Source organism: Elaeis guineensis, chromosome 8, assembly GCF_000442705.2.
Source record: "Elaeis guineensis isolate ETL-2024a chromosome 8, EG11, whole genome shotgun sequence".
Taxonomy (NCBI): Eukaryota; Viridiplantae; Streptophyta; class Magnoliopsida; order Arecales; family Arecaceae; genus Elaeis; species Elaeis guineensis.
This window is the reverse complement of record NC_026000.2, coordinates 126,565,226-126,578,180: the sequence shown is the minus strand read 5'-3', so window position 1 is coordinate 126,578,180 and position 12,955 is coordinate 126,565,226. Positions and strand designations below refer to the sequence as shown.

The 12,955-nt window shown below is 35.1% G+C and overlaps 1 protein-coding gene across 1 annotated transcript; it reads left to right on the top strand.

The window, feature by feature from the left end:
* Window positions 1-956: 956 nt before the first annotated feature.
* On the top strand, window positions 957-11,452 carry LOC105049686 (uncharacterized). Its single transcript, XM_010929424.3, has 5 exons — window positions 957-1,216; window positions 9,810-9,980; window positions 10,274-10,363; window positions 11,058-11,177; window positions 11,283-11,452. Exons 1-5 carry the CDS (start codon window positions 1,040-1,042, stop codon window positions 11,331-11,333), a joined length of 609 nt encoding a protein of 202 aa, XP_010927726.1. The 5' UTR covers window positions 957-1,039; the 3' UTR covers window positions 11,334-11,452.
* The last annotated feature ends 1,503 nt before the right edge of the window (window positions 11,453-12,955 follow it).

The window sequence follows — 12,955 nt, the reverse complement described above, 5'->3', positions numbered from 1 at the left end:
CTTGAAACATATATGTTTAGAATAGCATTGTTGGATTTTACAGGAATTGCTTCATGCTATTATTTGATGTTACTAATTTAATCCTTCTGATTTGTTTATGTAACTAATTTGGCGGTGAAAATTCATCAGAATGAATACGTGGAGGCGTTCGGTTGCTGGGAAGAGGATTTGGTGTGACATGGGGGAAAGATGGTTTGGGGAATAAGAGGGCTCAGGTTGCTCCTTTGAATCGAAATTGAGGGCATTTTGATTTGCTCCATTTTTTGAAATGAAGTACTTCTCTTTGAAGTGATGCAACCTAGAATCGGATCCGTTATTTTTCTTGCATTAGATTTAAAATAAAAATTAAAAAAAAAAATTTGAAACTCCACGTGACGGACTTATGAGACAGGGAGGCGGATTTCCATTGGAGTCTGCTTTCTTTTTCTGTAGAAGCTTATAAATCATTACAAATTACTTCGGAATGGATTTGAAATTTTTCGTTAGAGTTGGAAGTATGGAAGGAAGAGACAAAGAAGGAAGAAAAAAATAAAATAAAATAATTAAAAATAAAAATAATAAAAAATAATATATTTAAGAAGAAGTTTTTTGAAATTAAAATCGTAAAATATTCATAAAATTTGTTGGATGACTTACGACGCATGCTGTGCATAAAATATAATTTTTTAAATTATTTTAATTATTTTAAAAATATATATAATAAATATAAAATAGATAAATAAAATTAAATATTATTTAAAAAAATTGATCCCCTCCGCCGCATGGGTTATAAACCAGTTTTTATTTTTATTTGTAAATTCAATTTTTTCAACCAAACATATCCTTATTTTTTCAGTTTCTTAAAAAATCAAAAAAAATGAAAAAAATGTAGAGCCGAACTACCAAGAGTCCGGCCCAAAATTCACATAAACAAGACACCCTTTCCTTCCTACGCGCACGTGCTTAGCTCAAGTACTCTTCCTTCCTGCAATAAACCTGAACCAGACTCCATCCCCCACTTGAAATCGGGAGGGTGCGGAAGAGGGGAGAGCAGGAGGGAATGGAGCGGCACAGGCTGTGGGGGCACCTGCCACTGCTCGTGCGGTCGAGCTCCAAGGAGTCGGTGGAGTACATACTGCAGGCGCTTTGGAGGACCCGCAAGACCGGCCTCGACGCCGCCGACCGCGCCATCATCCGCGAAATGCTCCATCTCCAATCCGACTCCGACCTCGATCCCGTAATCCACTAACTCTTCCTCTCTCTTTTTTTTCTTCTTTTTTTTCATTATTATTCATAACCCATCATTGCCTCCTCTCCTCTTGTCCTCTTCTCTAGTTATTTTGCCTATGTTTACTTTGTGGAGACTCGAGTTAACCAATATATTCGTTCTCTGTTTTTTTCATTATTATTCATTGATAGTTCGACTGGGAATTGGAAATTCCTTTTTATATGATTGTTTAATCTTGACTAAGGATAGAGATAGGCATGTCTGAACTACGTGATCTGAAATATCTTTTAAAACTTGGGGCCTGTTTGGCGTCGTTCTTGTTTTTGTTTCTATAGAAAGTAGTGGAATATGATGTGGAGAATGATGTCGATAATGGAATTTGCTTGGAACATCTGGTATCTCTTTCTTCTATTGCACTTGTTTTCTGAAAGCATAAGTCTTTGCTACCAAGAGCTCGAAAGGTTTTACATACAATTTAAAAGGCAGGAGAGTTTCATCATCAGATACTTGTTCGGTCTGGTTCAATTTTGTTCTTAGACTTTTGAAAACAAAAGCAATACCAAGTGGGCCCTTAATGTTTGCTACATGTTTTTTTTTAAAAAAAATACATATATATATTTCTGAACTGAAACAAGACACCATAAGTACATAACTTGACCTCATTTGTATTTGATGAGTGAATTCACTTATTTAAGGTCATATTATTGTATAGCACTATATTTATCTTAGCTATTGTTCACAAACAAGATTCTTAATGTTAATAATATATTAGGCTTCTACAATGTTATTTTAATTTGTTATTGCATATTTCAAATCTTTGTTTACCACCAAATCTAGTATTGAGCTTGTTCTATACTACAGTCTTCATATACGAATAGTTAAGACAAATACTTTTAGAAGATATTTCAAATATGTTTTATTTGCATGAATAATTTTTGTTTCTATCACCATTCTTGTTTATGCTTCCTATCCCTCAGTTAATTCTTTTTCACATATTTTGGTCCACTTCAACCATAATCAATCCAAAATAACCTAAGGTTAGGTCTAAATATGGCTTGAGATTCCTTGTCGACTCAATGTTGAGAAGCCTTTTAACTTTTTTTTTTTATTTTTATGTTGAGAAGCCCTTTTTAACTTTTTATGCATCCAGTTACTCAAGATGATGACTTATTGTTGCATTACTGGATGAGATAATCATTTTCCTAGAGATTTATATTTCTCTGTTATGTGATAACTTTTGTTTTATGCTTGGAGAAATATTGTATTGACTGCATAAGTTAGCAATCATGTGAAAAACTAATTACTAGCTTATGATTCAGAATGGATTTTTTTAAAAAAAAGATTGCTGAGACAAAGTGATGGAAAATCAATTGAGATGATATGCATATGTACAATGGAGATCTAAGAAAACTCTAGGAAGAAGAGGTACTTTGATTTGTGCTGAAGGTGGTAAGAAAAAGAAGGGAAGACGTAAGATAACATAGATAGAGGTTATGAGAAAAAATATGGAGAAACTTAGAATAACATCAAAGGTGGCTCTAAATAGGAATAATTGGTGAATATGGATCCATAAAGCTGACAAGCTAGAAGATTTAATTTAGAGTCATATTTCATATAGTACACAAGGATGCAAATTTTTGAGTAACTCTACTAAGCTCTTTTATGCATTAGGTTATTAATTAAAACTAACTCTTCTGAATGAGCAAGCGAAGTCACAAAAATGAAGGAAGAGCTTGCAATAGAAGGGACAATTAATGAAGTAAATTAGTTGATATTTTATAATTCATAAGAAGCGCTAATCATGAAAGAAGTAAGACGAACATATCAGGTCAACTGCTGATGACAAAATTAGTGTTGGAGAAATATAAGAAACGACAATACTTTTATCTTAGGAGCATGCCAGGTTGTTAACATGGAGAAGGAGATAACTTTTGGAGCACGGATGACTTTACAAATATGCACTCTATAGAATTACTGAATCCCATGTTGCCATGGGCCCATGATAATCACCATGATTGCAGTAGCAAATCTCTTTCTCATAATTTCTTAGTCATTGATCATGTGAAAAGGGTGCAAGCTTTCAAGAACATTGGTGAAATCCTTATGGTCCTAGGTTCTTAATGAAACTAAAACTATCAAAAGGGTAGGCAAAGTCATGAAATTGAAAGAAGTTTAGAAAAGACAGAAAAAATAGAAGAAGATATTTATTAATATTTCCAAGATCCATAAATGCAAACATGAAAGAGAAGTAAGGGGAACATATTAGGTGAAACTACCAATAATGAAAGTTCATGGTTGGAGGATCATAAGAAACATCATGACTTTTGTCATCAGTAAACTCAAGGTCTATGGGGACAAGGAGATCCTTTGAGAGCATTGATAACTCGATGAATATGCACTTTGTAAGAAAATTACTTGAGGTGATGTTGCCATGATAATGGCCTTAATTCTCCTATCAAATAAGGAGGTAAAATCAGCTTCTCAAGAAGGGAATATGAAAAGTAATAGATGTTGTGGAATAGAACAGGGGACAAGGAATTGCAATTTGTCAGCTTTAATATGATATTGATATGGGCATATTGGTAATCAACAAGTATTTTACATGGAAACCTTTGATGCTTTGTTGTATGGTACTTAATATATTTATATTATTTGGTCCAAGCTTTTAAATGCTGGTGCAATGGCAGGCATCCCACCGTCTTGAGTGTTGGTTCAGGATGAGTCTGGAAATGGACTGGGATGAGACATCCACCATCCTGTGTCGGGACAATAACTCCATGGAAAAATTGAGACCGTCACATCTCACATTATTTAAACCTCAAGTTGGTCCTAAGAATTCATGGTTTTCTGTGATGAGTATAATTTATACCAGCATTAGATTTTTTTTAGAATGTCTACTAAATTGGATGTCATATCTTTAAAGCAAGGCTCACTTGAGAAAACAAGGCATATATTGGATTTCCTTTTTTATTCTATATGTGGAATGATCATTATAGAAGTATAGTGCCCAAGGTATGTCTACTCAAATTTCTAAGTTGGTATGTTTGGTTGTTGACAAAGAGTTGTACAGATAGCTTTAGGTCTCGATGTCCAAATGCAAGTTTGAAGATTCTAACAAGTGCTTTTAAAAATGAATATAGGTAGGTGCTGATTTTTTGGTGATATGACGAGAGACATTCTAAATTTTAATATATAAATAAGTGACATATAAGGACTTTTTTGCTAAGTTCATATACTCTTCCAAAAATTTTTATTCAAAATTTATTAACATTTGCATTGTGTAAGCATGCCAATCTCCATATGGAGTTCTGAAGTACAGAAATTGTTAGTTTGGTCTGCAGTTGGTTGACCTGTTTTATTATATTTTGAAGTATTACATAATTTTGAAATATTTTCTATTTCTTAAACTTTTTATTGATTTGATCAAGACATGATGGCCAGAATGCCTATTCTTTTACATAAATTTTTAAATTTAGCACAACTTATTTATTGAACTAATTATTGATGCTTGCAATAACTCATAGTGTTTGCTATTTACTGATGATAGTGTTATTGATGGAAATCTAGTAGTCATGGATGCTAAAATTGGATGATGAAAAAATTTTGAAGGATAACAATTTAAAAACACCAGTAAAGCCGTGAAAATGAAATTGGAAAAAAGAAGGGAACTAATGTTTCAATGAAAATAAATTTATGTTTATAGAGATCTAGAATGAAGTCGGTGGGAAGGTTCATGTGGAGTAGTGTATGTGTGTGAGGATGAGGCTTCAATGAAGAAAAATGTGAAAGCAATAGGGCCTGCAGTATTGGAGGCATTAGTTTTAGGACTCGCCCAAGACTTCAAGGTTTATTAAGGTTGGCTATAAAGAGTTAAGTGCTTTTGTGAACTTTGCAAATTAAGGATGGTAGTTGCACTGTCAAGATAAATGCTCTTAGCGGGAATTAACAAGCCTCTATCTTCACATGTTTGCTTGCATCATGAGTCTTGCTTGGTATATTTGTTTTCTTCATCATGTTGGGTTGATGAGAGAAAATGGTGTCGAGTCATTTGCTGGAAAGAACCATTTACTGACTACTATTAAGGATACACCCCAGAATGGACAACAATGTTGGTTGATGGTGCAGTTCGTTTGATAAAATTCAATGCAATTGTTTTACTTCAGATATAATTTCGACAACTGCTATATGTTAGGACTGTCAACTTTAAAATTTATGTTTTTAGAGTGCTTTGATAAAAGGCATTATTTGGATTTTGTGGTAACCAAACAGCAAATTTGGACTAGCTTAGACATTGATAATATTGGGATCAGTTTTTTAGTGTACAAAAGTATGCTTTCTTTTACGTTCTCCAGTGTTACATTTTGGTCCAGGTGCTTTGGTCATCATATCCTATATATAGTAGGAAAGCCTGCTTAACATACCACAAATTTGTTTTTATAGAAAGTGCTAATGGAATTTGTATTTTTCTCCTTTTTTTTTTTCTTTTTGCTAGGCTTGAATAGTTGTCGTTGGACTATTGCTTTGGTTCTACGCAAAGCTAATGTCAGTCTAACAATTTGGCTTTGAAATTTCTATTCCTTAAGCAATTAATATTTTGGCATTAAATTCCACTTCAGTGTAAATTCATCAAAGTATGGAAGCATTCAACATCATGGAAACTGAAATAAGTAGTGGATCTAGCTTAAGCAAATTGTTTGGCTTTGTTTTTCTGGCTGTTTGATTAGCATTGAGTGAAAGATTCTATATAGTGATGTGATTACTATAATGCATCAATTGTAAGGTATGCTCTTCCTGTGGAAAAACACATCATGACAATATGGTGATTTTATCTAATAGAGCCATATGTGTCGACGTGATTGTTGTGGAATATATCAAAACAAGATCCATAATTCCATTAATTGCAGACCACAAGTTCATTCAGTGAATGCAGTTAGTATGACTACAAATTCTTGCAGCAATTCACTGAACAAGGTAATGAATTTCAAACCAAAGTGTTTGCATTGTTCTCTCACCACTTGGATGAATATAGCATAACTCTATACTTTAAAGGTTGGTATATTTTTGTATTAGATTTATGGAACTTAAAGCTAAATTTATTGATTAATGTTCACTCAAAATGCTAACCATTATCGCTAGCATGGAGGTTCTATTAGTGTACATCTATAAGGTGCATATCAGTGGTTTTGTACCCTGACACATTAGGATAGCCATTATATTCCCAAATATTTCCAATACTGATATAGGTGAACATTTTGCTAATTCCCCTGCAAGAGGCTCTATGTCATTTAATTTTGCTTCTGTTGAATGTTCAATAATTGAAGGCCTTGTATTGCAGCACTAAGTTTGACGGTTGATGTTAGACTTGTCTTTGGCACTTTAAGGAAATTGAAGGTAGTATCACTAATGCATCACACTTCGGACTTTTTATGTTTGAAAATATGATTGAAGTTTTTTTAAATGAGCAGCAACATAAATAGATATTTGACAGAAAACAAGAGGGAATGCCTTGCAGTGGCCATGTAAGCAACCTATTTATTCATTAAACATTATATATAAGAAAAAGACAGATTTATGCATCCCTCTTCATTTAAAAGATACAGCCAAAGTCTATTGGATTTGGTTGTTGCTTTCTTAGAACGCTTATGCTTGGATAAGAAAACTCAGAAAATTATTGACATGGGTCTTTCTTTATATGGTGATCCAATTGGCAAAAAATAGTGATCCATTTTTAATACAAGCTAGGCATTTCTCTAAGGCCTATGAGATACTTGGACGCAAATTGATTGAGATACCATATATCCTGGCTTCTAAATCAGTGATTTCACCTTTTAAAATGCAGAATTTCATGATGAAATACTCATTATCAAAGCACTCATTCCCCTGATAATAAGTTCTGGATGAATTGTTTGATATGATCAAGTTCCTTTTCAGAGCTGGTTTTTATGTGAGCTTAGCTATCACATCTGCAATTGAGAGTTTATATGACAATTATGTTGCTATAACATATTAAGCCACATGTTTGTTGGTGTTACCAGCATGATTCATGCATGCTAATGATTGAAATGCTAGAAGGAAGTATTAAACTTTTTATTCTACAACTATTTTTGCATAATTGGAAGTATTAATTACTTGCAGTAGAGCTTATATCTCCATGATTTTGCTTTAATGTGTTTTGCTTTCTGTTTTAGTTCATATATTGTTGCCTATTGGTAGATGCAAAATGTAAGTCATTTGTAAAAAGTTCACAGTTTTGCTGCCTTGAAGCTTTTGTATCTTGTGCATGGAACAATACAAATAGAAGAAATTACAAGTAGAGCTTAAGATATGGACCCTAGGATAGGGGTGGCAAAATATGACCTGACCAACCAATTCGACCCGTGTTTGACTTGCCATAAACAAGTTTGGGTTTGGGCTAAATAGGTTCGAATCGTAAACAGGTTAACCCATTTAACCTGTTTATTATTTGGGTCAGATTCAGATTTCATATTGTTCTGGTTCTAATAATGTGGAGGTCACCAATAATTCTACATCGATTGTAAATCAAGAAGGGCTCGCACTTATAAAGAGGGAATCATCCTTCCCACGTGAGGTGCTTTTTGAAGGACAAAATCGTGAGGTCCATGGGCTAGAGCGAACAATATCTCACGTGTCAGATCGAGTCCTTATCCACAATAATGGCACGCCAAATAAGGGTCGAGGTCCGTCTCGGTTCTCTAGGCTGAGATCCGTCTCAACTGAATGTGGGGCTCCTCAGACTGTACACATCCAAGTCTCCCTTGACTGGGGGGCTCTATTGTTGTTCTAATAATGTGTAGGGCACCAATAGTCCCACATCATTTGTGAGTCAAGGGAGACTCGCTCTTATAAGGAGAGGATCATTTTCTCACGTGAGGTACCTTTTGAAGGACAAAATCGTGAGGCCATGGGTCAGAGCAGACAATATCTCACATGTCGGGCCGAGCCCTTGTCCACAACACATATGTCTAACCTGCTTAATCTGTTTAACCAGTATAATTTTTGGGTTGGACTAGATTAGCTAGTATATTAGGTAATTTAAATGGATTAAGTAATGGGCTAATGGGCTCCTCCCATGCGGCGCACCTTTTTCCAATTCTACCGTCCCACGGTCCCATTCATCCCAATGCGCAACTTGCCAAGAGAAAAAAAAAACGCACAATTCCTTGGCTATGAACCTTTTTTTCCAAATAAAAAAACACGCCTATGTGCGCGGTTCAGCTATGACTATGATCGCTATTTTTCAAAATAAAAACATACGTGCCCAGTGCCCACCCGCTAACCCATTTCTCTCTCGTGATTCACTGACCCACCCACTAATCCATGTGACCCACTTCTCTCTCTCGATCATTGTGCCCAAATACCGGTTGTACTTTTCTCTTCTCCCATTTTTACTTCTCCAATTCTCCCTCCCCATTCTTCCTTGCAGCCTTGCCTCCTCTCCTCTCCACGATCCCCACCTCTCCCAGCTCGGTCTCTCGTTTTTTTTGGTTAGGATAACAGAGGGATGGAGGGACCAAGCCGAAGATGAGGGGGAGCACCGAAGTGGAGCATCGAGGGATGGTGGGACCAAGTCGGAGACAAGTAGAAGTGCTGAAGTAAAGCGGTGAGCGACTGCGAGCCAAGGGACGGAGCCAGAGATGAGGGGGAGTGCCGAAGTGGAGCAGAGAGGGACGATGGGCCGAGGACCGAGCTAGAGATGAGGGGGAGTGCTGGAGTAGAGCAGCGAGGGACAGTGAGCTGCGGGACCAAGCCGGAGACAAGGGGAGCGTTGGAGCGGGTGAGGATGGAGTGGTGGCAAGGCAACCAGAGCAGATAGGCCAGCGAAGTCCCCTTCTCCGGTTCATTTTCTTCGTTTCTTTTTTTTTTTTTAAATGGGTCGTAAACAGGTTGTAAATGGATGGGTTTTTATTGTTTTTAATTAGATCATAAATGGGTCATAAATAGGTCGGGCTGGATAACGTATTTATTAAACAGGTTGGGTTTGGGTTTTAAAACTTAACCTGTTTAATAAACAGATCGGGTTCGGGTTGAGGCTTTTTTCAGTCGACCCATATTTGACCCGATCCATTTATACCCGACCCGACCCGATTGCCACCCCTACCCTAGGAGTGTCAACAAGCGAGTTGAGCCAAGTAATGGGCTGCTCAGGATTGGCTCACTATGTGGAAGGTCCGGTCAACCTCAGCTCAAGCTTGACAGAGCTTAACAAAAGCTGTTCAAGCTTTTCTCTGAGTCAAGCTTCTTAGCAAGTTGAAATGAAGTTCAATGTATTTGTGCAAGCATTCAATGTTCAGGCACAGCTTGGTTAGGAGCCAACCTCTAAAATCTGTTTCAGCTCAACTAATTTCCTAGTTTTAGCTGAGACAAGCTCAAATGATTTGTTTTTTGGCCAATGCAGGCTGTTCATGACAGCTCAGATTGTTTGCAGCCCTTATGGACCCACACATCTGATAGGTTGATGATTTTATGCAGACATCCTTTCACAGTGATATCATGTGCTGAGGCAGCAGACTTGCGTAAACTATATAGGTCTTTATATCATCGGGCCAAGTTGTAACTTTATGGCTTTCTATTTCCTATGCAGCTTTTGGTGTGCCTCCGCATGTTGATACGCAGGTGTGTCTATGAAAATATTACCAAGGATGAGATTCAGAAGTTGTTCCCACAAGAGGTCTTACCTGAGTTGCAAAGGTTGCTCACATTGCTGTTGCAGAAGTTTCAAAGAGAATGGCGAGAAGATGTTCTTAAGGATCAGGTCTGACTTTTGGTTTATATGAATATAAATTATCCATCTTGGCTTCTCTGGAATTTTTTTGCAAGACTTAGTGTCAATCCTTCCTAACAGACAACACCCAACACTGTATTCGTTTTTGCCCTTTTGTTTTGCTAAGCATCTTTTGCTTGTTTAATTAATAACTGACATTATCTAACAAAGCCTAAAAGAATGAATGAGCCAGTGTTCCTTTGCAAATCAAAGACCAGCCATGTTGAATAATTTATGAATTAAGGAATTCGAAGCCTAACTTTTTTTTTTCTTAATGTTTTCAGGTTTCTTTACCCCGTTTAAAGGCAATGACATGGAATATGGCAAATCAAAATCAAGATTCCACTGAGCATGTTGCTATTATTAATCTGAAGGTATTGAACAACTTTTTAAGCTTTTGTTATTCTACCACTAAACCTCAACCATGAATATCCTTTCCATTTTTGTGTTGTTCTTTCCCCAATCACTCAATATTGATTGAATATTGAAGAAAGAGAACTTGGATGTATGGAATGCTTTCTCACTCCAACTGGTGCAGTAAAAAAAAAATTGATCAGTGTTCAATGTGCTCCAATAAGCACCAAAGCCAACATCAAACAAATATGAAATGAGAAAAATATATTTTGCTGGCTTCACCGAGCCATGAACACAACTGTTTCAGGAGTCAAAATTGTTGCCTCCACATATAAAATTGTCCATTTGCATATTCATTTATTTAGTTGCAGAGAACTATTCAACTACAATTGGATATGGTACTCTTTGTTTATCTACTTGCACAGGAAGGTGCACCTAGGTTTAATATGCTGTCACTTTGGAACACAACCTCCTAGCTAGTATATATGAGGCCAACACCAAACCTTATTCTTCTTTTTATGTTTATGTGTGATTGTCTTATATGCTTAACTCTGTTATGGATGAATGGTTTGACAATCATTGGCATTAGTTAAGGCTTGTGTTTTATAAACCACAATGATATTTGAGAAAAGGAATAAGGGAACAAAGAAAAAGAAAAGTGGAAATTTCTAAAGGATGATTGTGCTGACCTGCTCAGAGTGGACTTTTTTGCAGCTTCAAGGTGATACTCAATCTCTATCAGGGGAAACAGAGGTTAAATTCCAGTTAGCAAAGGATACTCTGGCAACAATGTTGAAGTCCATGTACTTCATAAGAGACCAGTTGTCAAATGTGGTAAGTGTTAGCCCTAAATTATAGTTGGTAGTTGCTACAATGAAATTGATGCACATATCTCCATTGACAGATAGCTAATAAGTTTCCAACACTTTACCATCTCAGGGTGACGCCTCTAATGGACATGGACAAGCACAGGAAACTGTAAACACATAAACAGTGAGATATTAGGGCCAGAAAACCAGCATGACTTGGTTATAATTAAATATCTGTATAATATAAGTTAGATCTTATTTTCATAATTATAAGATATGCCTCCGCCTTTCCCTTGGTAAGTATGGTATCATTTTTGACATCTGGCAAACTTTTCTATTTCTTTCCCAAATTAATCATGATACATGATTGCAAGTTTACTGAATTGAATCCATGCAACAGCCTTCAAACATTTCCACATTGCAAGCAAGGTGAAAAGCAAATTATCAAACTTTTCTTACCAAAAAATAAATAAAATAAAATAAGGCAGCAAGTGCATGAAAGACTCTTCATAATGCTCTCAATATTCACCAACATTTATTAGCCAAAATAGGGTTCGAGAAACCCACTGCTGAAGTTCTTAATACTAGTAAAATGAGCTTTTGGATGTGACCTGAAACACCAAAAGACAGAAAAAGGATATCTATCTGGAGAAGTGAATAAATTGCAAAATCCAACTAGAAAAAGCATACTCAATAACAAAACATTAATCTGTAGAACCGTGTACCCAACCGTGCTCTAAGGTTAATGAGCCTCAGTTAATGCGGTTGAAACATCAAGGTGTGTCTGAATCATCTTGGGCCTGTATTATATGGTTGATTGCGTTTTGGCTGGCATGTACATTTCTAGCTCAACCTAAAGTTTCTGAGAGAGGATTTTTGCAAAATGGTTTCAAGATGGGAAGCATAGAAAAATAGAGGGTGCACAGTATACAAGGCCCTCACCACTGCAAGGTGCAGGAAGGGTAAATGATGTACAACTTTGACTCTGCATACAGAGGTTGGGAAATGCAGAAAAATACTCGGTTAAAACATACGAAGAGCTAGAAGGCCCTGTTTGGCATTGTTGTAGGTTGTAAAGCTTTTAAAAAAAATTATTACTATTTGGTAACTATATTTCTGAAATGTAATGGAATTTAACATTTGTTTGATAATCAAACCAAGAAAATACTTTAGTATCATGAAATGGTAATAAAAATATTGTATAGTACTTTCAATTATCGAATTATTTATATCATAAAATATTGTTATAATAAAGCATTCTTAATTTGTAAATTATCTATTTTGACATTTTAATCTAAATAATATTGTTAATAATAACTTTTATATTCATTATAAAAATATAAAACTATTTCTATAATATTATTAACTTGTATTAACATTATTATAATATAACAATATGATATTATGTACACTTATTACATTAGAATAATGATTATGATAATATAATATTATAATATAATTCAATATAATATTATACATTAGAATACAATACTATTATATTATACTATATTATATTATCATAGTACTAAAACTGTTATTATAAAGTATTGTTAATTTATAAATTATTTTTTTATATTTTAGTCTTAATAATATGATAAATGAATTTAAAATCCTTAATTGTATGATTATAAAAAAAAATATCGATTTAAATGATATGACAATAAAATATTTTAAATTATTTTTTAAAAAATTTTATTGCTGGGCAGATTAGCCTTTATTCCTTAAAAAATAGCTTTCTGACACATTTCAAATAGAGTTTTTGCCAAAAAAAACTGTCAAAGCATATATTTCCTAGTAGTTTAT